This window comes from Orbicella faveolata, unplaced genomic scaffold (assembly GCF_042242905.1).
Source record: "Orbicella faveolata isolate gen_17 unplaced genomic scaffold, um_ofav_v1 contig_35, whole genome shotgun sequence".
Classification (NCBI taxonomy): Eukaryota; Metazoa; Cnidaria; class Anthozoa; order Scleractinia; family Merulinidae; genus Orbicella; species Orbicella faveolata.
The window spans coordinates 14,867,020-14,891,740 of record NW_028301564.1 but is presented as its reverse complement, the minus strand read 5'-3'; the positions used below and the strand labels follow the sequence as shown (position 1 = coordinate 14,891,740).

At 39.0% G+C, this 24,721-nt stretch overlaps 3 protein-coding genes across 4 annotated transcripts; all 3 read right to left on the bottom strand.

The window, feature by feature from the left end:
- Window positions 1-934: 934 nt before the first annotated feature.
- LOC110042924 (uncharacterized) lies at window positions 935-24,666 on the bottom strand. Of its 2 annotated transcripts, XM_089272871.1 has the most exons (13): window positions 24,504-24,666; window positions 21,672-21,749; window positions 16,484-16,665; window positions 15,202-15,283; window positions 14,259-14,504; window positions 13,254-13,314; window positions 12,510-12,672; window positions 11,828-12,026; window positions 11,245-11,311; window positions 10,959-11,008; window positions 10,182-10,445; window positions 9,318-9,363; window positions 935-1,296 (listed from the first exon to the last, which is right to left on the bottom strand). In XM_089272871.1, exons 1-13 carry the CDS (start codon window positions 24,559-24,561, stop codon window positions 1,140-1,142), a joined length of 1,653 nt encoding a protein of 550 aa, XP_089128997.1. In that variant the 5' UTR covers window positions 24,562-24,666; the 3' UTR covers window positions 935-1,139. The 2 variants fall into 2 exon arrangements, with proteins under 2 accessions (XP_089128997.1, XP_089128998.1); XM_089272872.1 differs by lacking the exon at window positions 935-1,296 and having other exon boundaries at window positions 6,598-9,363.
- Window positions 1,359-3,473, bottom strand: LOC110042948 (neuropeptide Y receptor type 2-like). Its single transcript, XM_020748337.2, has one exon. It carries the CDS (start codon window positions 3,073-3,075, stop codon window positions 1,945-1,947), a length of 1,131 nt encoding a protein of 376 aa, XP_020603996.1. The 5' UTR covers window positions 3,076-3,473; the 3' UTR covers window positions 1,359-1,944.
- On the bottom strand, window positions 3,787-5,981 carry LOC110042920 (substance-P receptor-like). Its single transcript, XM_020748302.2, has one exon. The coding sequence runs from the start codon at window positions 5,752-5,754 to the stop codon at window positions 4,714-4,716; it is 1,041 nt and encodes a 346-aa protein (XP_020603961.1). The 5' UTR covers window positions 5,755-5,981; the 3' UTR covers window positions 3,787-4,713.
- Window positions 24,667-24,721: the final 55 nt, after the last annotated feature.

Sequence of the window (24,721 nt, the reverse complement as noted above, 5' to 3'; positions counted from 1 at the left end):
ACCGAAGGAAAGACATTAGGCTAATAGTGATATGTCTAATTACGGTATAGAGACAATTGACAGAAAAAGTCCCGTTGTCTCTATACATGCATGTATATGACCATGAGTCTCGACTTGTACTAAACAGTTACGAATAATATCTCTTGATCACGACCGGTTGGAACTGTAGGTCGATAAAAAAGTAATAGTCTTATGACGCAAAATATTTTGTCAAGCTTCTTCTTGACTTCTAATAACATGGTATTACCCATACAGTAATCTAAAGAGCAATAGTGAAAGAAAAGAGGAAAGTTCGGCAGCATTAACCTGCGTAGCAAGTGTTCCCGAACGAAGAGTTTTTTTCCGCATAGAAGATCTTTTTCCGCATTGTAGCCGTGCGCAAATTGGAGCGAGAGCAAAAACAACCTGTTTTGTCGACTTTTTTGCTCAAATTTACGCGCGGCCACAATGCAAAACAAGCTCTTCGTACAGGAACGCTTGCCACTCAGGCTAATCGGCAGGAATACATCTGCACTACTTGCATAACGGGAACTGTTACAAATCCGTCGCATAAAGGAAAACCACACTTCCTAGTTTATCATGATCAGCTTCAAGAGATAGTCTATAAAGCCCAATAAACTCCAGCCTCGTTTTTTGACGGGAAGTGAGGTTTTTTTCACCATAGTTGCGCAACTACACAATGGCGATCTTACAAATTATATTTTGAACTGATTACCTTGGTGTTGTGACGGGATTCTGACATGTATGTGCCTTGTGAATAAGATAATTGACAGAGCGACAAAGAAGGCATTTTGGTAATAAACTCTATCTTACTTTCACTTCGTAGTTGGTTAGTTCTATTATACTTCAGAATTACTCAGGCTTCCGTTGACCAGTCGTCTAAATGAAAGTTAACAATTCATAGCTCTTAAAAACAAAGAAAAAGCAACAATAGTTTGTGAGGACAGAGGATTTTATTTACTTCCTTAGCACCTAAGTGAAGGCTCCTTTCCCTTCTGGATTTAAATTTACAAAGTTTAAAACTAAAGCTCAATCGCGATGAAACGCAGCAAGAACAATCTATGTAAGCACTTAGTAAGTATCCGGACAACCAACTTAGATCAGTGACGTCATAAGAATGATTACAAAATGAGTCCTGCCTACTTTACCGGCTTCTGATTGGCTATTGTCATTGTCAGTGTTTGCGTGGTATAAATGTTCTCCGAAGTCTTGCATGAAGGGAGTGGAATCGGTTCTTCTTTCGCGAAAAGGTTATTTATTGTAATCAGATAGTTTCTTTTTCCGGCAACTATTGAGCTGTACAAGAGAAACAAAATGGCAAAGATCAGTTAAATAACCATTTTCTATTTTCACTGTGGTTTTGTTTGCTGCACTGATGACATGTTTGTTTGATCTGCTCCAATACAAAAAAGGTTTAAACTGAGCATATTCTGGAAACTTCAAGTTTGATATTGGGTAATTGTTATGACTTTTATAATTTCCTGATCCAAATGAAAGGAGGACTAAATTTAAATGAAATGTACAGCAACGTGGAAAGTATACAAGATCCATATTTAAATTCAATCAGTCTTCGACCCGATTTTTCATTCAAATTCACTTTTTTTTTTTCTTTTTCGATCTCCAGCACGTAGAGAGATTAGACGCTTGAAAAATGTTGGGCCGCTTGATATTATTATCAGTTGTATTTTGTCAGTCGTCGGCAACTGAAGACACTGAAGTCAACACACAATTTATCATTTCTCAGAATGGGCTGTGAGGTGACAGCAAAATTGAAGTTCGCTTTTGCCACGTGTCAGTTATCTTATCAAAACCCTCCGGATCCTTTGTGGCTTTCCAACGCTAATTTTACGTTTGCAGGTTTTGACGAAAAATCGAATCAACTTGCTGACGTTACAATATTTATCACCTGAAGAGTAATAAGTGCATGTTCTAAAGTCACCATAGTTACAGACGTGTCTCTTCATACAGGTTGTTATTATGAACATAAATCTTTTTTCTTTCAATTGTACAACCTTTTTTCTGACTATTTCCCCTTCTCACATGGTTTGTTTGAAACGTCACCGCTGAACAGGGTGATTTACAGTGACAGGTAAATAAGGACACAAACTCTCGGCGAATATCCATGTTATACACGCTGTAAATGACGGGGTTCACAGCTCCGTTGCAAAGCATTAAGAAAGGTGAAAGGATGCTGTAATATAGACCCAGTTTCTCGTGGAAGCTGAAGAGAAGGGAAAGCTGATAAATCCAAAATGGTATAAAGGAAACGTAAAATACAAACACCAGCATTGCCAACATTTTTATCGCCTTGTGCTTTCTGACTCGTCCGTTTCGTTGCACTCCAGACAGTTGAATTCCAGGCGCTTTTCGGAGCGATATCTTAATCCCAATTGCTGAATATGAAGCCAATGTTGTAACAAATCCGCCAGCCAACAGAACCGTTTGAAATATAAACCATCGTCTCACCTTTTCGCAGTTCGGGCAAACATAGCAGGTGACTTTACCATCGGGACTTTTTTCGAGATAGGCGAAGAAAAACAGTGGAGTGGCATAAACTGCGCTTGCGATCCACGTGGCTGCGATAATGAAATACGCCCGTTTCTTCGAAACCATCGTCTTAAGTGGAAAAAAGACCCCAAAGTACTTCTCCACAGCAATGGATAAAATCGTTAGATTCGATGTAAGAATTAAAACTGCTGAGAGAAACACGTCGAACTTGCAAAGGAAATTACCAAAACGACCTTTGATAAGCCATTCGCCGCCTAATAACATATGCACACATATCATGGGAATCGTCTCGGCAGCAAAGAGAAGATCGGCTGCGGACAAGTTTACTATGAAGAGATAGTGTACTTTTCTTCGCAATGCCCCTCCAATCCTTTTAACAGCTCTGATGACGACTATGTTACCGACCAACGAGAGAAGAATCGCCAAATAGTACGCAAACACCAGGAAAATCACCCACACAGTAATATTCTTTCTTTGTGTTAGTGATTCATGTGAACCTTTTGACGAATCTGAGGTGGAATTCATGGTGGAGTTGGCACTGAGTTTCGTTGCACTCTCGATATTCATTTTGCTAGCTATCGAGTGTCTTTCGAACGAAGAAACTCGATTCTGTTCAGCTGTTTGCTTGAATCAGCTGTCGGACAAAATACACAAAATGGGCACATCCACATTAAGGGAACAAATAAGAAAGCCATTCAAATCAATCTTGGCCAGAGAATGATTAGCTATCATTTTTTAAGTCTCTTGATTTTGAATGGGAGGCGGCGGGAGGTATCTAAAACAAGAGAAGACATTAGCTAGGCTGGGGGCCGTGTTTGGCATACCTCCAATGACGCATCTTGCCAAAATAAACTTTGTTTACCAGCAGAATTTAGAAAAAAAAAGACAATTTCCTTTTTAAGTCAGGGTCACCATCGTAACATAAATACAAGTATAAATCTCAAGCAAAATTCCCAGTACCCAACTGAGTGTGCACCTGGGAGAAATCGAAGTACAATGAATTACAAAAAGAGGAGCCTTTATTCATGGCGTCTTCTTTACTTCCCGTGTTATTTCAACGAGAACCTTAAGCTTCACCTTATCGCGACATTCTTTAATGATGTTGCGATCCCAAAAAAACCCCCTAAAATTTGATATTGAGCTGCCATCATGTAGTGTTGATCATAATTGTTCAAGGACTCCACTCGCTTGTGCATGTCGGTTTGTGCTTGCACTTATGCCCTTATGTTTACACTAACAATTATAGTTGTAAAGAAAAAAAGACGTACCACTCAAAGCTAACGGAGCTGCAGCCACTAGAAATGTTTATTATTATTATTATTGTTATTATTATTATTATTATTATTATTATTATTGACAACAAGACAATATAGTATAATTAAGACCACAGGAGATAACAATGAAAAAAGTACACTGCACTTCACTATACTACAATGCTTCGCGCTACTTTACTAGAAGTGTCAAACAATTAGTTCCCCATATAATACATTATGGAAATCGTCGAAAACGAAGGGAAAGACTGTCGATGACATCTTCAAGGCAGACAGGAATAAGTGATAACTGTCAGGAAAAAGAGAAGTTATTATGCGCATTTAAATTATCCAACAAAGAGGTTCAAATTTTTTTTTTTTTTTTTTGGCGCTGCGCTTTTTGTTCTAGACTGTGTTTATAGAAGAAGTACTGATCTAAATCTTGCAGTAAGATTAAAATCACGATTTACATGATAAACTCTTCCTACATACATAATATTATATCTACTACCACAAATTCGATGTTAAAAACAACGCCCACGATTATGCCGACTGAGCAATCAACTGTGAACTGGTCATATTGTGAGTTCGTAATATAGGGTCTAACATACCCATACTGTAGATGATGCGATGTCTTGCCAGTTGTTTTACATGTAAATCAATAAGAAAAAGGAATCTGAATAAAAACCGAGCTCAAATGGATGTAATTTTTAGCCGTCATCTTTGTCCTTGTCAATGGAGTAAATGTTATAGGCTCTTTGCATTTATACCGTTTGAGCGCTACAGGACAAATGACCACTGTCTTAAGCTGTTATAAAGTACAATGAATTTCGCTCTCACTTGCAGTTAGGGAACAAAGTGAATCATTATTAGTTTCAATGGTTCTGGTTGCTTACGGCACTCATAGATGCAAAGGTCGTTTTACTTCATGCAGACCTTTCTCTGATTTTTCCATTCAAAGCTGAGTCGAAGACCTTCCAGAATTTCCGCTGTCTGCGCTTCTCCTACTTGTGCCTGCATGTCTGTCAACAGTGTAAACAACACTTCTGGAGAATTTGCAGCACTTTGGCAGAGCCGCCTTCACACCATCGCGAAAGCTCCCATTAAAAGTGACGTAAATTATGGGATTAATTGCGCCATTCAAGAAGAACAACAGAAGGGCAATAAAACGAATCTGGTTTATTTTCAATAGCTCATAGAATCCGAGAGTGTAGGACAACTGTAGAGTGAAAATCGGTAACGAGCACACATGAAACACAATTATTAGCGTGATGAGCATCTTGAAAATGTCGCGATTGCGCTTTTCTCTCCGTCTGTTGCCTCGTTGGCTAGCGTTGCCAGGTAATTTTCGGCGCCCAAGTTTCACTCCAATGGCAGTGTACAAAGTTAGCATTGTGATGAGTGTCGTTGCTAAAATTCCCGCCAAAACCGTATACCACGTTTTCAAAACTTCTACGTTCGTGAGGCTGCAGATTATGAAGTCTTCGCCTTTGCTCTTCAAATCAGCATAATGCAGCATGGGAGAGGCGAATAAGGTGGAAATGAACCATGTCAGGAAAATAATAGAGAGGCAAACTCTTCGAGTGATAATTTTTCTGAAGGGAACGTACACGGCAAACACTCGATCAACAGCGATGGCCAAGATGGTAAGATTTGTGGTCACCATGGAAATGAGAGAAAAGAAAACGTCGATCTTGCAGAAAACCATTCCAATGTTTCCCAGAAGAATCCATCGGCCCTTCAGGATATAATTGTTATATGCATGTGGTATATTCTGCGCGGCAAAGAGGACGTCGGCTGCTGACATGTTTGCGATAAAAAAGCTATTAGCAGTTCTCATTCGATTTCCACAGTTCTGTTTTAGTATCACAAGAACCGCAATGTTTTCAATTAAGGACAAAACGAGAACGAACATACAAATCGAGGTTTTTGTGATTATCAGTTCAAAACTCTCTCCCTTGGAACCAGTGACCGAAGAGTTAGTGGCATTGTCCATTTTTACGACCGAAACTTTAAATGAAGTTCAATTTCCTTTTTGCTCAGATCTGGATTTTGAATATCGTGGCTCAGTAACTTCGTGAAAATTTAAGGAGCTCCGCATTCAAAGATGTTGGCTGAATTTCTGGCTGCATTTTCTCAAAGGAAAAACTATAAAAAACTTCAAATGTAGTAGACATCAATCAAATGCTCTAAATGAAAGTTCCTGAATAAATAATAATTTACCCAAAATGTGAGCTTTTTCATTAATTCTTACTTGATTGGTTCTAATATAACACAAAAACACTTTAAAGGGCAGCCATAACATTTCCAAGTGAGAACATTCGTAAATAATTTAATTTAATTTTGGGAAAGGGAGGAATCCAGTTAAAATTTATCAAGTCTTTCGACAGAGAGGATATAAAAGTTATTTCTACAACCAGTTGTAAGATAAACATCACGCAGTGGTCAATTGGTCCGTTGTATATATTAAAAATATATTTTGACAGCTGTCTTGGGGCAGACTTAAAATGTTCTTGCATAACAAAGAATACATTAGTTTAATTAAAATGTTAAAATGTTCGCGACTGTGTGCCAAATATTAACAAACCGACTGTCGGTGGAATATTGGAAACAAAAATCATACCAGCTTTCCAGCTTTTTTGGCCAAAGTTCAAGTTGAGACAATTAACATTATCCCAGCTTTTTTTGCCTCTTCTTGGCTGTATATTCCAGGACGAGATTAGTTATATTATTTGAGCTTTGGCTACTGTGCTATTTCAAAATAAAGTCCTTGCGTATAGAATATTTTGCTGAGAAGGCGAAACAAAATGAATTATTAACGAAAAGATTAGACAAGCAGTTAAGCGGAAAAACGTTTTAATTAGTTTCTGTCAAAAGCCTATTACATGTATGTTTCTTTTGATTAAAACAAAAAGGAGCAATTTATCAACACGTTTTAAATTCTAGTTCAAGGTCTAATGCTTACGTAAGCGTTATTTTCCTTTCGCTTGTAATGTATTTTTTTTTTTTTTTTTTGTCTATCATGCCCAGTAATTTAACATTAAAGTTAGACTACAATTTAATTACTTTTTTGCTACAGCTGTATGAGTGAGTAACGGTGAGTTTTGGAATTTAAAAGAAATTAATTTAGCGAACACATATTTTTGAGCCCCATTAATTTATAGCGAAACAGTTCTGTTTATTTCGTTTGTAAAGTATTATTTAAACAAAGCTCGACAACAGCTTTAAAAGGTTAGTGTTTAAATTGACAATTTGGCACTTAGAACTAAACCAATGGGGCGAATTATTAATTTAGTGTTCAACTGGTAATATATTTTTAAAGATAGTTCTGCCCCGGTTTTCGTCACCTACGTGCTTGTAAATGTATTAAAAACACTAGAGGATCTCAATGAACAAGTCATTTTTCATGAGTTAAGAAGATTAGGAAATGACGGAGACGTCTCGTAAATACTAGATTCGAAAGGCCGATAGGGCCGAATATTGCTAATTGAAAATGCTTTTTGTTCACTGAAACATTAAATTCAAACAACATGAAATTTTATCAGTATCACCAGGTTTGAAATAGCAACAAGGGTATGCCATGTTTTGATTAGAACTACAAAAACGTTCCCACGTACAAACGTGTTTAAAATTTGAATTGCCATGCAGTAAGCGAAAACAATGGGGAGTCACCGTGCTTGTTTTCGAGATAACGCTCATTGAAGACCGTGTGCGATTTTAGAAGCTTTCATTATTTTAAGACGAGTTAGCCTACAAACTATCAGCAATAACAGAAGCAGCATTAATGACATTTACATCAGGTAAACGTACTCAGTTCAACACAACTAAGTCTATTAAGTAAACGTTTGCCTCTGTCTGTTTGTAATTAAAATGGAGAAAATCAGTAAAGGAAATGATCTATGAAAAGAAACTAGGGGGTCTTCGACCATCTAAGAGTAACTGCGGGTGAAATTAGCGCAACCGGCACCAAGCCTTATAAAAAATATATAAATACAAGCAAGTCTGTAGACTTGCTTGTATTTCGTGACGTGGCCCGTCGCTGTACATCTAACATGAATAATGTGCGCGGTAAGGATGCGCAGAAACAATGGGCGCGACCGTCAGTAATTGTTGCACTTGTGTGGCACGACATTTTTTTTCAATGCAGGTAACATATATTACCACTGCACAACTTTTAGGCCCTGTTGCAATAACAGGTTTTATTTACAACCAAGAGAGGGAGAAGGTAACTTACAGGCCTTTTTCCTGAGGTAAGCCCTCTAAAGCTAAGTTACATTGCATCAGTCCCGGCTTTAGAAATTTCAGAAGGGTCTAGAAGTAGCCGATCCTTTGAGCTAACTTTTAAAAACGTTTTCTAAAGCTAAACGATCCTGAATGGTTTTCCTCGTGTAACTATCGATGAGTGAAGAAACTACAAAGTGTTTTTTCTCAGGACAAATGCATTATTTTGGAAAAGACTTTAAGATAAGCACATTACAAGAGTGTATTTGTGCACCGTTTAGGGACCTCATGATCTCGCCAAACACTACGGCAACGAAAAACTCAAGATTGCAAAGAAATATAGATTCCAACGATCTCTCATTTACTTTTTAAAACACATGTATATGAGGTTCTCCTTTAGAAGAGCAGAATTAAAGAAAAAAAAAAGTTAAGATATCTTTTGGTAGACGAGAAAACAAACATGAATAATAAAAGTATAAAACTTTTTACGAGTAAATGTGATTCATTCACTGTAGATGAAGCATTATACGAGAAAAAGATCCTACATTCTCTATGAAAAGTTAACTTCATAAAATGATTGAAATTTAATTTAGAATTCTTCGAACTCCACTCGTTAGTCTGCCCAGCGGTAGCCTGCGAGCGTTGTGGCAGGAGCAGCAGACTCACGGCTTTCCTCATCGATCGACCTTGCTCCTGCCTCAACGCATGACAATCTGTTCGCAGGCTAGCCCACCGGAAATGTATTTACTGAATAGCAGATGGTGTTTCATGTACTCTAAGAAAATATTGCACGCTTGATGTCTAGAAAAACTGCTATTGGACGTATGAGCGAGACGCGAGTTCTTTCAGCAGTTTTTTCTAGACCTCAAAAGTGCATTACTTTCTTATAAAACATAGGAACACCATCTTCTATTTGGTTTAGAATACAACACGAAAAAGTGAAATTATTTACATTTAAGAAGGGGCAATTCAAGAGCCAGTCGTGCATCTCTATATATAGAAAAGCACGCTGAGTTCCAATAGCGGGTACACAGCAGCTATATCTAACACGAAGTACGTGCTCTACGTCAAAGCATGCGCGCAGAACAGACTAGTCTCAGGCCACGTAGCAAACCGGAACCTCTGATGCTTTTGACGAGGGATCCACAACGGTAAGTAGAGCAGGCCCGTCACAGGCGTACGTTAAAAATGAAAAATCGACCCTCTAGACATTGCAGTTAAGTTATATGCAACCGTGCGACAAATGTACTGATACTGATATTTGTCCCATCATTAAATAACGATGTATGATCCATATAGACCAGAATCACTTATGAACAGTCCCATAACGCCACCAACCTCCACACTCCTAATTTATCCTTCCTGTGTAGACCTCTCCCTGATCCTGAAAGCAGTAACCATAGTAACATCAACATTCCAACGTTCGAGAGGAGGTTACAGAAACGCTGGGATAGAAAGGTCTGAGAAGGGGATAGGACTATTCTAATCCATCATGCACGAGATCCTAGGATTTTAGAGGATTGCCCTCGAACAATACCCTGTTACCCAGTTGCACAGCTGGGTGGAGGGAGACAATTAAATTTAACGAGGCTTGTCGATTAGTTAACAAAACATGCAAAGATTCCAACCTAGAATCCCCTACAGGCGGTCTATCCCACTAACTAACTAATAGGCCATTTCCGTGCTGCATTTTGCCTTTGTGTCAAAACAAGTCTTTGAGCGAAACCATTCATATGAAAATGAGTTCCCCCTACAGGTTCTTTTCCATGCAAATCAAACTCATTTTCATATGAAAGGTTTTGCACGAAGACTCGTTTTGAAATAGAGGCACAACGTAACTCGGAAATGGCCTATTAGTTGTTGCACAGGAAGTAAATAATGTGGAAACAGTGGAATCGGTGACATATTTGTTTTGAAATTACTACAACGTGCTTGAGGAAACGATTATTAAAGAAAAGGTTACGTCATGAATTCTGCCGGTTTTTTTCTTACCTTATTGATATGAATCGAACTACGAGATCCTTTACTTCAAAAAATTGTCACCTTTTTGTATTTTTAGTGCAGTTGAAACTTAGAAGCCAGTCATGTCGTTTTAAATCTCAGCGCATTTCTTTGCTTGATAGAAACCCTACTTAAAATAATTTAACTTATTTGCAGTTCATTGAAGGAATTTGGGCCTAATGTCCGTCGTTTTATATTTACCTCCGTAAGAAACTGTTCCATCATTTTTCAAGTTAACAAAGTGACTTTCTGGAAGAGCTGATTTAAGGCTTCTTGGAACTGAGACAGCACGCACAAAATCTTTTGAAGATGACTCCTGTTGCCATTCCTCGGGCGTTATGCAACTCCAAATAATGCCATTCTCACTGACCACGTGACATCGGTCATTTCTTGTCACGGCAAAAATCCTTTTGTGCAAACCGCTTACAATCATTCCAGAAATCATCTTTACTCGCGAATCTATTCCTAAGGGAAAATGAAAGGTTTAAAATTTTGACATTATTGTTAGTACTTATTACGCACCCGCTTTGAATTTGCTAAAGTAATCTGAAGATTAAAAGGTAGAAACCTGCCTTAGCTTTGGTAAGTTCCTCCTATTTTTTTTCTTCCTTTTTTTTTTTCCTTTGGTCATTCTTCGCAAAGAAATCCTAGAAGACTTACAACTTCAGGCCCCCGCGAAAAGCAGATGCATACATGATGTACATTCCGGCTATTTTAAAAATCGGTAACCTTCTTTAAGTGTCTAGTTTGTTTAAATGTAAAGTTAGACTACCACAGCTACTTGAATGGGACTATTTATTGTTCTTGATTGACGTTTTGATTGGAAAGGACATCCGTTCAATGGCCCACACTCATTCAAAAGAACGTATCATTTTTTACGTCAGATCGATGTAAAAGCCACTGAGACCGTCTAAATACCGTAAAAAGGTTCAAATTAATTATAGTTCATTAAATTATAAAGCTATATAGAGTACAAACCAGTCCACTGAGCACCATCAAATGACACATAGCACGAGGGAACAGAATCACTAGAAACAAACAAGAATGAGCGTAGTAAAAACTTTAGCGGCTATACGATACTAAGTGAGGCAGGTAGCCAGTTTATTCACATAGTGGAAGTTTAAACTGGCAGAAACAAACATCGATCACATTTGGGTATTATTAGAAGGGGGAATAGTTTTTCTCATTTTGTTTACCCAAAACTCTTTGCACAATGGCCTTAATTTTGTCAGAGCCATTCCATCAGATATTTTAATAAGTTCACCTTTTCTTCTCTTTACAAAAGTATACTTCACCAGACAGTGGGTTCATCAGAAATCCTCTGGAAACATCTGCCAGGAAGTAATCAGAAGTACATAAGATTACCTGAAATTGCATAACGCTACCTGAGGCCTATTTTTCAGTGTCCTTTCACCACGTGCATTGCTGAGAAGGAGAGGATGAGTTTCGAGGAAGACGTTTAGAATTTACAGTTAGGAAAGCTACATTGATTTTGCGGCGAACCCTTTCTTTTCTTTTAAACTAAGTTAAAGGATATGAGTGACGTGATCTCAAACTTGATGTTTGGACATCTAATCTTAATTACCATAGATTTTAAAGATTTTTTCTCCTAAGTTTTAGTTCCGATTGAGAAGAAAAATCAAACACTCAAGACAGTGTTTGACCACATTTCCAAACACATCGACGCTCGTCAAACATACTTCGCTACGCGTCGTATTTTCAACGCTCTTCTCGGTGTTTGGAAATGTGGTCAAACACAGTCTTTCGTGTTTGATATATTACATCTGAGCAATCATAATTAATAACTGCGATGGAGGTTATGGAAACCATGTCAACAGATTTTGTACCTTCTCTCACTGTGAAGTTGACTGTGACCGATTCAACTGAGCCCACGAAAATCTTCGTTGCACCATTTGCCATGCGCTGTTCATACATGAGGAAAGTCGGTATTGTCAGGAAGTGTCTACCAACGGACAGTGTGCTTTTGTGATCAATTTGAACCGTAATATTGATTTCCACGGATGCCCCAAGTTGAATTTGCTCAATCTGACCAAAGATAAGCAAAATTAAAACTGCTGTGGATCATTGTGTCAACAAGGTCCTTACAACTGATGGGATAAACTACCCTGTCGATGGTGAAATGGCCGAAGTTTAAAAAACTAAATAAAATTTCTTCTCCCTTTAGTTGGCCACCCTAAAAAAATGTTTTGCATCTGACTATTGAAAACTGGTCTAGGGGGCTACGAACGTTTGTATGGAGTTACGAACTTTTGTCTGTGGCTACGAACTTTGGTCTGGGGGTACGAACTTTTGTCTGTGGGTACAAACTTTGTCTGTGGGGACAAACCTTTGTCTGGGGGTACGAACTTTTAAATAGAGAAACGTTTGTATGAGACATTTGCATTTTTAAAACTGGAATACTTTTTAATGCAATCACGCTAAAGCTTAGTAACTAAAGCCAATGATTTAAATCTGTTTTTCTTTATTGATCAGCTTTGTTCCCAGCTCCTCTCTTATTTCTCAGCCTACCTCAAAATTATGTTCCCCAGGGTAGGGAGTAGTGACATTTGTCCGAGGCTCGTGGCTCAGATAGCGCGCATAGTTGGGTAACATCCAAACCAACTTTATATTGAACGCCTTGTCACCTGAGAAGAGGTCGTGTGTGAGGAGGGCTATAAAGACAACTGAATCACTGTTAAAGAAAAAAAAGAATTAGCTTTATCCAACGGCACAATCCAAACAAGAGAATATATTATTTCTTCTTTACCGTAGCCAAAATTTGAATTAGCCAATCAGGCGCCGCGTCACGTCAGATGTCCTGCGATATCAAGTCACTGATGTTTGGGTACGGTTAATATCTAACTGTACCTTTCTGGTACGCTTCCGTAGAGTTTCAGGCTCGTTTGTTCTGATCATGGGTATTTTGGTTTGATTGTGGCTCGCCAAAATACGAACCAGGGTTTGGCCGAGTTCGCTCGAGATGCCACCGAAGACTACCAGAGAGGTACGATAAGTATTTTATTGTGAGCGTTGGCCCTATTCTCGGTTCTGTTAAAGTTATCTGCTCTTTCAAAAAGACGGTGGTGTGCTCTGTAGCAAGTCACCTTCAAACGAACTCTAAATGAAATATGGTGTTCAGTTTCTGACACAGCAGTTTCTGAGGCAGGTTTATTAACTTGAGGAGAGTTTTTATCGCTTGCCGGATACTAATGTAAATACACTAAAAGAAAAGAAAATTTCCATGTGACGTGTTGTGTCTAGATTATCACTCACTTTTGAAGCAGCTTGTCGGCGTCTTGTGCTAAAATGGTCTGGTTTATGATTGGTCTTCTTTCTGAAAAGAAAACAGGGCCCCGTTTTATGTTCTAACGTAAATTTTCTGGGCTGATTATCCAGCATACTTGAATAAAGTGTAAAAATCATTATAATTATAAAGATCGTGAAAGGAAAGTTAAAGCCGCTAATAGGTGAAAGGAATGTAAATGGTTAGGGAAAAACTGAATTAATGGACTGATCAATAAGCACTTGCAAGAACAGCCATGCACAATGTCTGAAATTTAGAGCCAGGGACAATAACAAACGATAACAGCAAACACTGGACGATGCACGGAGGCAGCTGCAGATGATGAAGGACCAAGAGATCGGCCTAGGACAGAAGATCATGGAGGTGAATTGTGTTCTACTTGGCACTTGGCACCTGGTGTGAGTGAGTAAAGGTTTCAATTGCCTCCAGCAGTTCGAAGTTCGTCAAAAAAATACTCTGCTACGCGTCGTATTTTCAACTCTCTTCTCGTTGTTTTGGAAATATGGTCAAGCATGGTCTTTCGTGTTTGATAATTGCATAAAGCAAAAACGGACGCTTGGTTGGCCATACAGCAGCACTTTATTCCAGATTCAATGCGAGAAATATGTCTTTTCCCCCTGAATGAAAATGAGTGTAGACTCTTTTTACCAGGCCGGTCAGTCCAAGAGGTTTTTTTTGTAGCCAGTCCTTGAAGAGAGGTACTGTACGAGAACTGTTTCTTGACTGACACCATAACACGATACATGACAACAATTAAATTAAAAGCAACAACGAAACAGAAAAACACGACGACAAGGCTCGAACACTGGAGCTTACTGGACGTATTAGCCATTAGGTCACGGCTCTTCTCAATTTCTTCTCCGAATGTGTTTAGGAGAGCTATTTTCAATTAAAAATACTGCATGCCATAAAAGCTTATTTACAAAATCAACATTACACATTATCAACTACACAGATTCTCAACGGTACCTTACCTCTAACCAGGACTTCAACTTCGTATGTATCACTTCCAGCAATGTTAGATGCGTTGCACTGATAAAACCCTGTGTCAGACTCGTTGAGAGAGGAAAACTGAAGACTTGTATTTTCATGAACCAAACTACCGTCCTTGTACCAGCGGATAACCGGTTGAGGATAGCCGCGCGCAGAACACTGAAGAGTGAGAGAATCGCCGGAGAAAACAACTGGAAGACTGGAGCTGTTTATTATAGAGGGCGGTTCTGAGAAAATAAGGTTAAGAAAACATGAAAATAACTCTGTAGAGTTAAACAAAAAAGAGCTACCATCTGATAAAAGATCGAATTGTTAAAAGTACGTTTTAATTGGTTGCTAAGCCATATTATCTTAATCGTGATCTGAGTGCCTTAGACGCCATTATGTCATATAGGTCACACGCATAATACGTCATACGTAACCAATCATACACCGGAATTCTTTTCAATAGATCACTCGAAAAATAGGCCCACGCGCCTTGGAGACGTGTTGTCAGGATAAATCTGTTGAAAACGTGTGTAAGCGAAGTGCTTTCCTAAAAGGGCGTACGCGTTGAAATTCCGGTTTGGTAAACTTGTTAACTTGGCAAATCCCAATTTGCTATGAACCCGGTTTTAGCTTTGATTACTTCCATGGATTAAAATTGTGAATTGCTTGGATTATCCTTATTTCCTCCCAAAATATCTGTGGTACGTCTGTGTCACGTTCTATATATGTGTGTCAATCGTAGCAAGTAATATGTCAAAATTCATGGCTACGCACTCATTTATTCCAAAATTTTCACCTTACAAAACAAGCTCTGGCAGTCATCAATGAGGTGTTTTCAGATCTCGTGAATTTAACGCGACTTGATAGAACGTTGCGTATCTATTGTTTGACACCGATATCACGTGTACAGTGTACAGATATCTTAAGTGAACTAACCTTGAACCAAGACTGTGCCAACAAGGAGTCCACTGCTTGAAACGAAGTTAGAGTTACAATTATATTCGAGCACCTCCTGCATCTTAAAACACAATAACTTATTGTTTATATAATATAGCAATGTACAACAAGGTACCATACGATACCAGGCCCTCACCACGGTGGTGGTGACTCTCGTTGACTATTAGCATTCTAGAGCGTTTTAAGAGAACGCTGAATACACTGCAAATAATGTAGCGAGGACGCAAAGCTATTGAAGCGGCGCGCAAACTCGTCATCTTCCAGGTTCTCTAATGCGGACGAGGCCTAAAAATACACTACAAAAAAAAAGACCCAACCAACAGTCAAACAGACAACCAAAAATATATTATCTATTAAATCACATTCTTTTCCCAATTTTTCTTTATATTTTATTCACTTTTTTTTCTAACTTTCTATTTTTCTATAAGTAATAGTAATTGGACCGAGTGGAGTACAATTCAGGGAGTAATCGCGCGAGTAATTTCAAAATTGGACGAGCGCGAAGCGCGAGGCCGATTTGAAATACGAGCACGGTTACTCCCTGAATTGTACGACACGAGGTCCGATTACTAATTAATCATATCTATAACAAATTTCGGAATAAAAAATGTCTTTTGAGAACATGTACGTATTTAACGAAAACGTCTGTAGCGCTTTTCATGAGCTTTGAAAACTGTAGAAAACATTGCGAAGGAAGCCCAAGGAAGCTGATGAAGCCGTGATCGCGCGCCGATTACGTGACAAATAGGCGCGCGGAGAACCAATTATGATCGAGAATTTTGTTATAGATACGATTATAGTAATAAAAGTAATAATAATAATAAATCATTTGTAACTATTGATAGACTGCCCCGCCTAGACTAGCAAAGCTATCCGCGGGCCAGTCCAACTGTAAAATGTAGATTTTATTAAGAAATATCCACTACAATAAGGTATATTTAATTACAGTAATGCTCCTCTTTCAGAGGTTAGCAGAGGTGTAGCAGCTCTCGAAAGCGTGTAATTCTTTTGCTTGGTAGCAGCTGTTAATGTTTTGGGGCTAGAGGCATTGTTTCTGTTGTTTGTTCTATTGTCGTCTCAAAGGGTATCAAGCCATTCATTCCGCAGGCCTTACGAGAGCAACTACTAGACTCCTAGGTTGAGAAGAGTACGGAAGGTAGAATTACTCTTGTACATTGTATATATGTATAGACCTCTTTCCAGAACCAAAAGTTTTGAAAGTTTGTTATCCCTTCGATTTGATTGGTTCATAGATCAGTACCTTAATACCATAGGAGCCCGCTGTATTGGGAGCGGTGTATACGTGAGTGAAGTGATGTTCCTTACAGTCTAGCTGCGACTTTCCTATGCTCGCAAGGCATCGGCTTGTGCCGAACAGGTTCAAGTAAACTTGTCGAATACAGGAGGGACAACTGGTCGATGCAAGGCAGTATTTGTAGTAACCTAGTCAATAGAGAAAAAAGCATATTGATTCATTTTTTAATTGAAGATGGCCTCGTCCAGTCACTCGGCAGATCAACCTCGCATTCGTGCTTGCTTCGTTTCCATTCACACCCGTTTGTCCTCGCCCACAAAAACCGAGAGCTTGGAACAAGCTAAACTGAAGATTACGACCAAGATTAGTATTAAGCGTTAAGCGGATTTAGATTTATTGCTTATTTAAAGTAACCAGTATATGCTTGCTTCCAATCTGAAACATACTAGCAAAAGTATGGCTCGGTGACATAACAACACAAGTTGACTAGGCTTGCTCAACACAACAACTTTATTCTCTAAGCATCTTGGGTAATACAACAGCTTAACACAACTTCCGGTTACGAATATATTACACTGCTTTCCCCCAGATTTTCAGGATGCACCTATACTCAAGACATAGTGATAACCTACAGTTACAGGTTAAGTTTAACAACTGGTTTTCTAATCCTTTGAGATCTTCGCAAAACTGTAGGTGGACTACTTACAACTAAAGGAGATACAACAGTATCCTCGTTTTCAGGCAGATCTACATGTGGTTCAGAAGTACTATCGAGAGGATTCACATTATCATCATTTATTTTCTGACCACTTGATTCAGGCACCACGACATCTGGCTCACTGACATCATCTGGTACATTATCATGTGCTCTTATCATGTGATCAGTGTGCACATATCTGGTTTTGTGTCCTGTCCTAACTACATAGGTTCTGGGCCCACAAACTTTAATTATAGTGCCTGGAATCCACTTATCAGTCTTAGAATTGGCCCTCGAGTTTCGTACCCGCACCCTGTCATTTCTTACAAAGGATCTTTCCCTCTTACATTTCAAATCCTTATACATTTTCTGTTTCTCTTGCTTATTCTCTACAACTTGTGCCAGATTAGGCTTAATCAGACTTAATCTTGTTCTTAGGCAACGCTTCACCATCAACTCAGCGGGGGTCACACCGGTTGTACTGTGAGGGGTTGTGCGATACCGAAATAGAAAATTAGCAAGTCTGTGCTTCATAGAGATGCCCTTTTTACCCTCAAGCACCTGTTTAACTAAAGCATCCTTAACAACTCTCACAGACCTCTCCGCTGCCCCATTAGATTGAGGGTGATAGGGTGGAACCAACGTGTGCTTGATGCCGTTTTTGCGCATGAATTCGGTAAATTCAATGGACGTAAACTGTGGTCCGTTGTCAGACACCACCTCTTCAGGTAAACCATGAGTAGCAAAAATTAAACGGAGCTCATCAATAGTCCGTTCAGTAGTTGTAGAGCTCATATGTTTCACTTCAATCCACTTTGAGTGGCTATCGATTACTACAAGGAAGTAATCATTACCCTTCTGACAGAAATCAATATGGATCCGTTGAAATGGTCTAGTTGGCCACTTCCATGGGATCAGGGGTGCACTGGGTGGGGCATTTCTAACATTTTGGCATACTGTACATACTCTCACTGCTTCCTCGATTTCCTGATCCATTTTTGGCCACCACATGCATGTACGAGCAATTGCTTTCATACCACATATACCAGGGTGTTCCCAATGCAACTGCCCCAGCATTTTGGCTCTAAAGATTGGTGGAATAATCACCCTAGAGCCCCAAAGGACACAGTCCTGTTCACAGGACAGCTCATTTCTTCTATTATGATAGGGTTTGAGGGTCTCATCAGGACACCCTTCTGGCCAACCTGACATCACAAATTGATGTACCTTACCAAGTACAGGATCTACAAGGGTTGCCTTTCCGATATCTTCTGCAGTGATTGGAAAATCATCATCAATTACCCTCACACTGTAGACCACACCCTCACTTCCCACTGTGGAGTCCTCATGTGGTAGCCTTGAGAGAGCATCACAGTTGGCATGGTCTTCAGATCTTTTGTATTCAATCTCATAGTCATACGCCGAAAGTACTAGAGCCCACCTCTGCATTCGAGCTGCTGCTAGTGTGGGAATAGCGGATTTTGGATTGAAAATTGCCAACAATGGTTTGTGATCAGTGATCAGGGTAAATTTACGCCCATACAAAAACTGGTGAAATTTTTTTTACACCAAAAACAATTGATAATGCTTCACGCTCAATTTGTGCATAGTTCTTTTCACTTGAACTCAGTGTCCGAGAGGCATAGGCTATTGGCCTCTCCTGGCCATCATCCATCACATGGCTAATAACTGCTCCAATTCCATAGCTGGACGCATCACAAGCAAGTCTCAGTTCACGGTCCCCATCATAATGCACCAACAGTGCATCACTGGTGAGACCTTGTTTACAAGCGTCGTATGCTTGCTGACACTCTTTTGTCCATGTCCACTGGACACCCTTTTTGAGGAGCTCATGTAATGGTGCTAGTGTGGTTGCTAAACCTGGAAGAAATGAGTGATAGTACTGGACCATGCCCAAAAAAGATCTCAACTCACTGACGTTTTGTGGTACTGGTGCCCTTTTTACGGCAGCCACTTTTTCCTCAACTGGATGCAAACCTTCAGCATCTATCTTCAAACCCAAATAGACAACTTCCCTCTTCAGAAATTCACACTTTGCCATCTTCAAATGCAGGTTATATTTATGCAACCTCTCCAATACCTCAGCCAGGATTTTGATATTCTCCTGCCAACTGACACCACCAATAAGAATGTCATCCTGCTTACACACACATTTTTCTACTCCTTGCAAAATCATATCCATTTTAGCTTGGAATATTTTAGGTGCTGATTTAACTCCATATGGTAATTTGGTGTAGGAATAGAGTCCTTTGTGTGTGCTAATTGTCAGGTACTCACGACTTGCTTTATCAACACTTAGCTGAGCATATGCATGCGACAAATCAAGTTTGCTGAAAAATTTTGATCCCGAGAGGGCAGCATACAAGTCCTGTTGGGTGGGAAGGGGATACTGCTCATCTTCAACAGCTGAGTTGATGGTGACTTTGTAGTCCCCACAAATTCTAACCGATTTGTCAGCCTTTGGCACAACTACTATTGGGCTTGCCCAGTCTGATCTGTCAGTTTTAACGATTACCCCATTTTTCTCTAACTTATCCAACTCCTTTTCGACTTCATCTTTTAGTGCATATGGAACTCTACGTGGCTTAATAAACATGGGCTTTGCACCATCTTTCATGGTGATGTGTGCTTCCAACCCTTTCATGCCCTCATAGCTATCTTTGAACAACTCACTGTGTTTAACTAGTAATCCATCAAGTTGACTTTTGGCACTTTCCAACTCGGATCTTGTTAAACTAAATATTTCACCCCACTCAAGCCTTATCTGGTTTAACCAATTTCTTCCCAGCAAAGTAGGCTTCTTCTCATAATCAGCTACAATAATTGGCAATGTATATTCATGGCCCTTGTACACTACATCACACAGCATTTCACCACACACTGTAAGGGTTTCACCCGTATAGGTTTTCAATTCAACTTTTGACGGACGAAGTGGAAAATTACTCAATTTCTGAGAATGTGTGCTCTTACTCATTATTGAGTAATCAGCTGCAGTGTTTACTTCCATTGCACATGGTGAACCATTTATGGTCATTTCTACAGTATAACTTTTGTTGGTAGGATTATCTGTACCAACTGCATACATGGAATAAATACCTAACTCATCATTATCATCACAACCTTCTGTGTTTGATTCTAAGACACTATGAACAGTACCTTTAGCTCCTGGTTGTTTTGTTTTCATGCCAGACTCAACATCTTTACTGCGACAAACTGATGCAAGGTGACCTACTTTGCTACATTTGTAGCATTTTGCTGACTTAAATTTACACTTAGGTGCAGCATGCTTACCACCACACCGGTAACATGAGGGTTCCTTAGTGTTTACAGTTTCCAGTTTATTTACTATGCCTTGGCTGTCATCACTTGCACTGACAGGACGGAATTCTTGGGTGTTCTTCTCTGCCATTTCCATTGACTTTGCAATCTGGCACGCTTTCTCAAAAGAAAGATCCTCGGTGTTCAAAAGTTTATTCTGTATTTTGGGATTGTTCAATCCGCACACAAAACGGTCTCTCAGAGCTCGGTTGAGAAACTCTCCATAGTTACAATGAATCGATAACTTCTTCAAGGCCACAATAAAGTCACTGATGGATTCGTCTTGTTTTTGATAGCGAGTTCCAAAATGAAAACTCTCTGCTATCTCCAATGGCGCTGGATTGTAATGTTTCTCCAATGCTTTGACAATGTCCGCAAAAGGAGTGTCTTTTGGTTTCACTGGTGCCAGCAGATTGCTCAGGGTAGAATATGCTTCGGGTCCAATCTCAGTCAGAAAGATAGCACGTTTTCTATTTGCAACTGCGAGATTGGCTTCCTCTTTACCCTCGCCTGTTTCTTCTATGATATTATTTGCCATGAAGAACATTTCCATTCTTTCCACATAGGAACGAAAAGTCTCTCGCTCAGGGCTGAACTCGCCGACACGACCAAACAATCCAATTCCCGCCATTTTGATAGCACGTGCTCAAACTTTGATCAAGTTGCCTCGGTCGAAAACAAACCTTTTTCCTCACACAGAGAAAATCAAAACTTCATTGGATTTCTCATGCGTCTTCGTGCATGTAGAGGATCCCATCCTCGTCGCCAAAATGAAACATACTAGCAAAAGTATGGCTCGGTGACATAACAACACAAGTTGACTAGGCTTGCTCAACACAACAACTTTATTCTCTAAGCATCTTGGGTAATACAACAGCTTAACACAACTTCCGGTTACGAATATATTACACAATCCAATGATTTTTCGATCATAAAATGTTGTAATCAGCCTTGCGCAATTCAGACTTTAATTGAAAGAGGAAGCAGGCAGTCCTTTTCATGTAGCATTGGACGCTGTGTGTTTTTGCGTCAAGAATTTTTATTTTCATTAGAAACTACTATAAATTGAATCAAGAACTCGTTGCTCAGTTCAAAAACTCATCCTAATTGTCGTGAGAAAAATTTGGACGAAAGCAAAAGAACACACAGTCACTGTACCTTTTACTGTAACGACCTCTCCACGTTGAATGCGAAAATTGGTTGTTCCAGTTAACTTGTATTCTCTTCCCGACACCACTGTGAGGGAAGGAAAATTGGGTTAAAATTGGAAGACGTAGAGCTAAGATTATACGGTAGAGGGAAATTATTTGTGAGAGAAGTTGTGTTGGACAAAGTCGGATTTAGAGCCTTATACCTTATTCAACAACAAACTTGAATCACAAAAAGCAAGGAGAAATAATACAATAATCAGTGAAGTATCCACGTAACTCATTCCGAAAAATGATTAAGATCTGTTTCCGGGATTTTTGAGAGAATAAGCAGGAGAAATTGTTTAAATTCCCACGCGTGCTGTCGCAAAGTTAGAGGTATTTATGGCTTAGACAAGGGCTGATATTCAGAATGGTTCTATATTTAATAATAAGATAATAAGCACGAGATTTCCTGCCATATATTTTGACGTCTTTGGTGATATATTTCTCCGATTCTTATTGGTTTAAATTGAACACATGATGCGATAATGTTCATCGGCGGAGAGACATTAGAGAGATTAAGCATGACGTTACGTCGAACGGCAAACGGCAAAAATGAAACTTTTGCCGTCTGTATTCAGCTGTCTATTCAGTAGAGTGAAAATATTTGTATTTCCGGTGAATAATAGGACACATTTTTCCTTTTTTTGTGTGATTTAATTAAGGATTAGAATAAAAGAACACAAATTCGGGGGTAATCTTTGCCGTTTGCCGTCTGCCGTAAACGTCGTGCTTAAACTTTCTACTATCTGCCCATAGTGCCCGTCAGAAGAAAATACCCGGGTGAACAATACTGAGTCGCGCATGAAAATATATGTTTCTGTAGACAAGCGGGCTTATGGAAAAAAAAAATTGACAGACGAAGTTTTTACCGTTTACTTTTTCAAATCATTTTCATTTGGCTGTCACGACTTTCATCTACAAAAGTTGAAAATAATTCAATACGATTTTTGAACCGGCACGCAGAGGAAAATTTTGTGGTAAACAGTAAAGAAAATAGAGTGTTTACGTCTCCGAACTATCGGTCTGATAGTTGTCCCCTGGAAACGTGATGTTCTTAAAACTAGAATATTTGCTCGCCTCGACGCCGCGTTGCTTCTCAGGCAAATATTTGTTTTACGAAACATCAAATTTCCGCTGGGCAACTATCGGCTGATAGTTCCTCAACAGAAACAATTTATTGTTTAGATAGATAGAGGGTTTCGTGGCCAATAAGAGAACGGTATTCGTGATAGAACGCTCAGTGGTAGATTTATAATTAAAATACAAGCAATCACCCCGCGTTTGATATTCTGTCGCATCTTTCCGGACTGGAATTTAGTGTTTTGCTTTGGTCATTCAAGCAGGACGTTTACCCGCGCTTTACGCCGGCTAGCTATTTGTATTTCCTTCGAGTCTTTACATAGAGTATTGGTTCGCCGTATTAGGTTTCGCTGTATGACCCTCATTTGTAATTTTAACCGCTCCAGTAGAGTGCTAATGTTTTGGTTTTTCAGACAGGCAGGGGTTCGTTTGACAGACGTAAGGAGCTCCTTTGGTTGATTTAAACATCCGTACTTATTATTTTTCTTTGTTTAACTTTATCTCTGAGAAGTGAAGGGCACAAAAGGACTTAATGTTTGGCAGAGGACATTGTTGCAAATGAAAGACGCTTGCGTGATTGATTTGATCCCACCCACGAACACTGTTACACGTAGTATAGTTCAGACAGAAACATTAATAGATGAACATTAATTTTGTTGTGTTCAAGTTTTAAAGCATCATTATTGGCTAGAGGACTATAGTGATTTTCATAAAATACAGAAACGAAAAAAGACGCAATTAATATTTTCTTCACGTATAAATGATTTCACAAGAAGGGAACCTACGCTGCTGAAATCGATATTAACAGCTAGCCTGCTGTTACACTTTACCAGTTATCAACGAACCATCTCCTAGAAATCAGAAAGTAAAAATTTCAATTTCCGTGAATTTCATGAAAAACTGACATTCTTTAAGCGAGTATAAACAACTGAAATTAATTTACAAAAATGCTAAATAATGCGATGTACAATTGTATGGCAAGCGAATGTCAGTTTGTTATTCAGTTTGATAGCTTGAAGGACTTGGAATAACTGAAATGAAACGTGTTTGCAGTCGGTATTGCCACAAGGCAATGTTAACTTCGGTGGCGTTTTCAATAGTTTCTGTCAGAACTTTTAAAGCATTTCGTACGCATGCCCTGCCGTTATTTACTTCCTAACTACTCTCAACCGCCTGCAAATTAACACTTAGAAATGAAAGATGACTCCAAAACTGAATAGCCGTTCGACCGATGAACTGAAAAGCAAGTGTCATTAAGACATTGTAAAATTATTCTCACAATGAATGTTGTCGAATATCATTGACACAATTAATCACTTTCATTGTATTGCGGCCTTGGCAGATTTTATACAGGATAAGTCCCACCAACAAAAGGAAAACCAGATGAAATTGATCAAAAGTAACCTCACTGCTGAGTGAAACCGTTTAGCTGATTTCAACTTTCTGACACAGAATACAATATTTAAATCAATCTCGGCTCGGTATAAATTTATTCATCCGGCCAGTAATGATGAGTCAATAAACTGAACATTTGAGTCGGCAGGTACAGCATTTACTGAAAAAAAAAATACTCAAAGGAAGACATTAAACGAAGAAAGCTTCCTTGCCGCAAAAGAAATTCAAAGCAGTTAACTTGCTCTTTTTGACATTGTATGAAAGACTCGTCTATACAGAATGTTGACTTATTGACGAGAATTAAATCAAAAAGAGAACTTACCATCTGCTGAGTACAAATGAACAGCGATGGATACTGCAAAGACTGCTCCAAATGACATTTTACCAAGCTTGTAAAAAAAAGTTGTTGCTGTGATATTCTGACCGATCAGTGGGTCTTCCTCAACTTCTTATATGACGAGAGCTGAATCACGTTTTTCTGGTTTTTATCGACAGTTTTGTGGTTTTTATCCACAGTTGCGCATTTGGTGAATTTTAATG

Bases quoted from the DNA above. Each gene is read 5' to 3' on its own strand.
- LOC110042948 (XM_020748337.2), bottom strand. From the start codon at position 3,075: ATGAATATCGAGAGTGCAACGAAACTCAGTGCCAACTCCACCATGAAT.
- LOC110042920 (XM_020748302.2), bottom strand. From the start codon at position 5,754: ATGGACAATGCCACTAACTCTTCGGTCACTGGTTCCAAGGGAGAGAGT.
- LOC110042924 (XM_089272871.1), bottom strand. From the start codon at position 24,561: ATGTCATTTGGAGCAGTCTTTGCAGTATCCATCGCTGTTCATTTGTAC. The intron at 11,312-11,827 runs GTACAAAATCTG...ACTTCCTGGCAG, and splicing joins CAACTTCACAGTGAGAGAAG to ATGTTTCCAGAGGATTTCTG. The intron at 9,364-10,181 runs GTAAATATAAAA...TACTGCTTTCAG, and splicing joins TGGAACAGTTTCTTACGGAG to GATCAGGGAGAGGTCTACAC.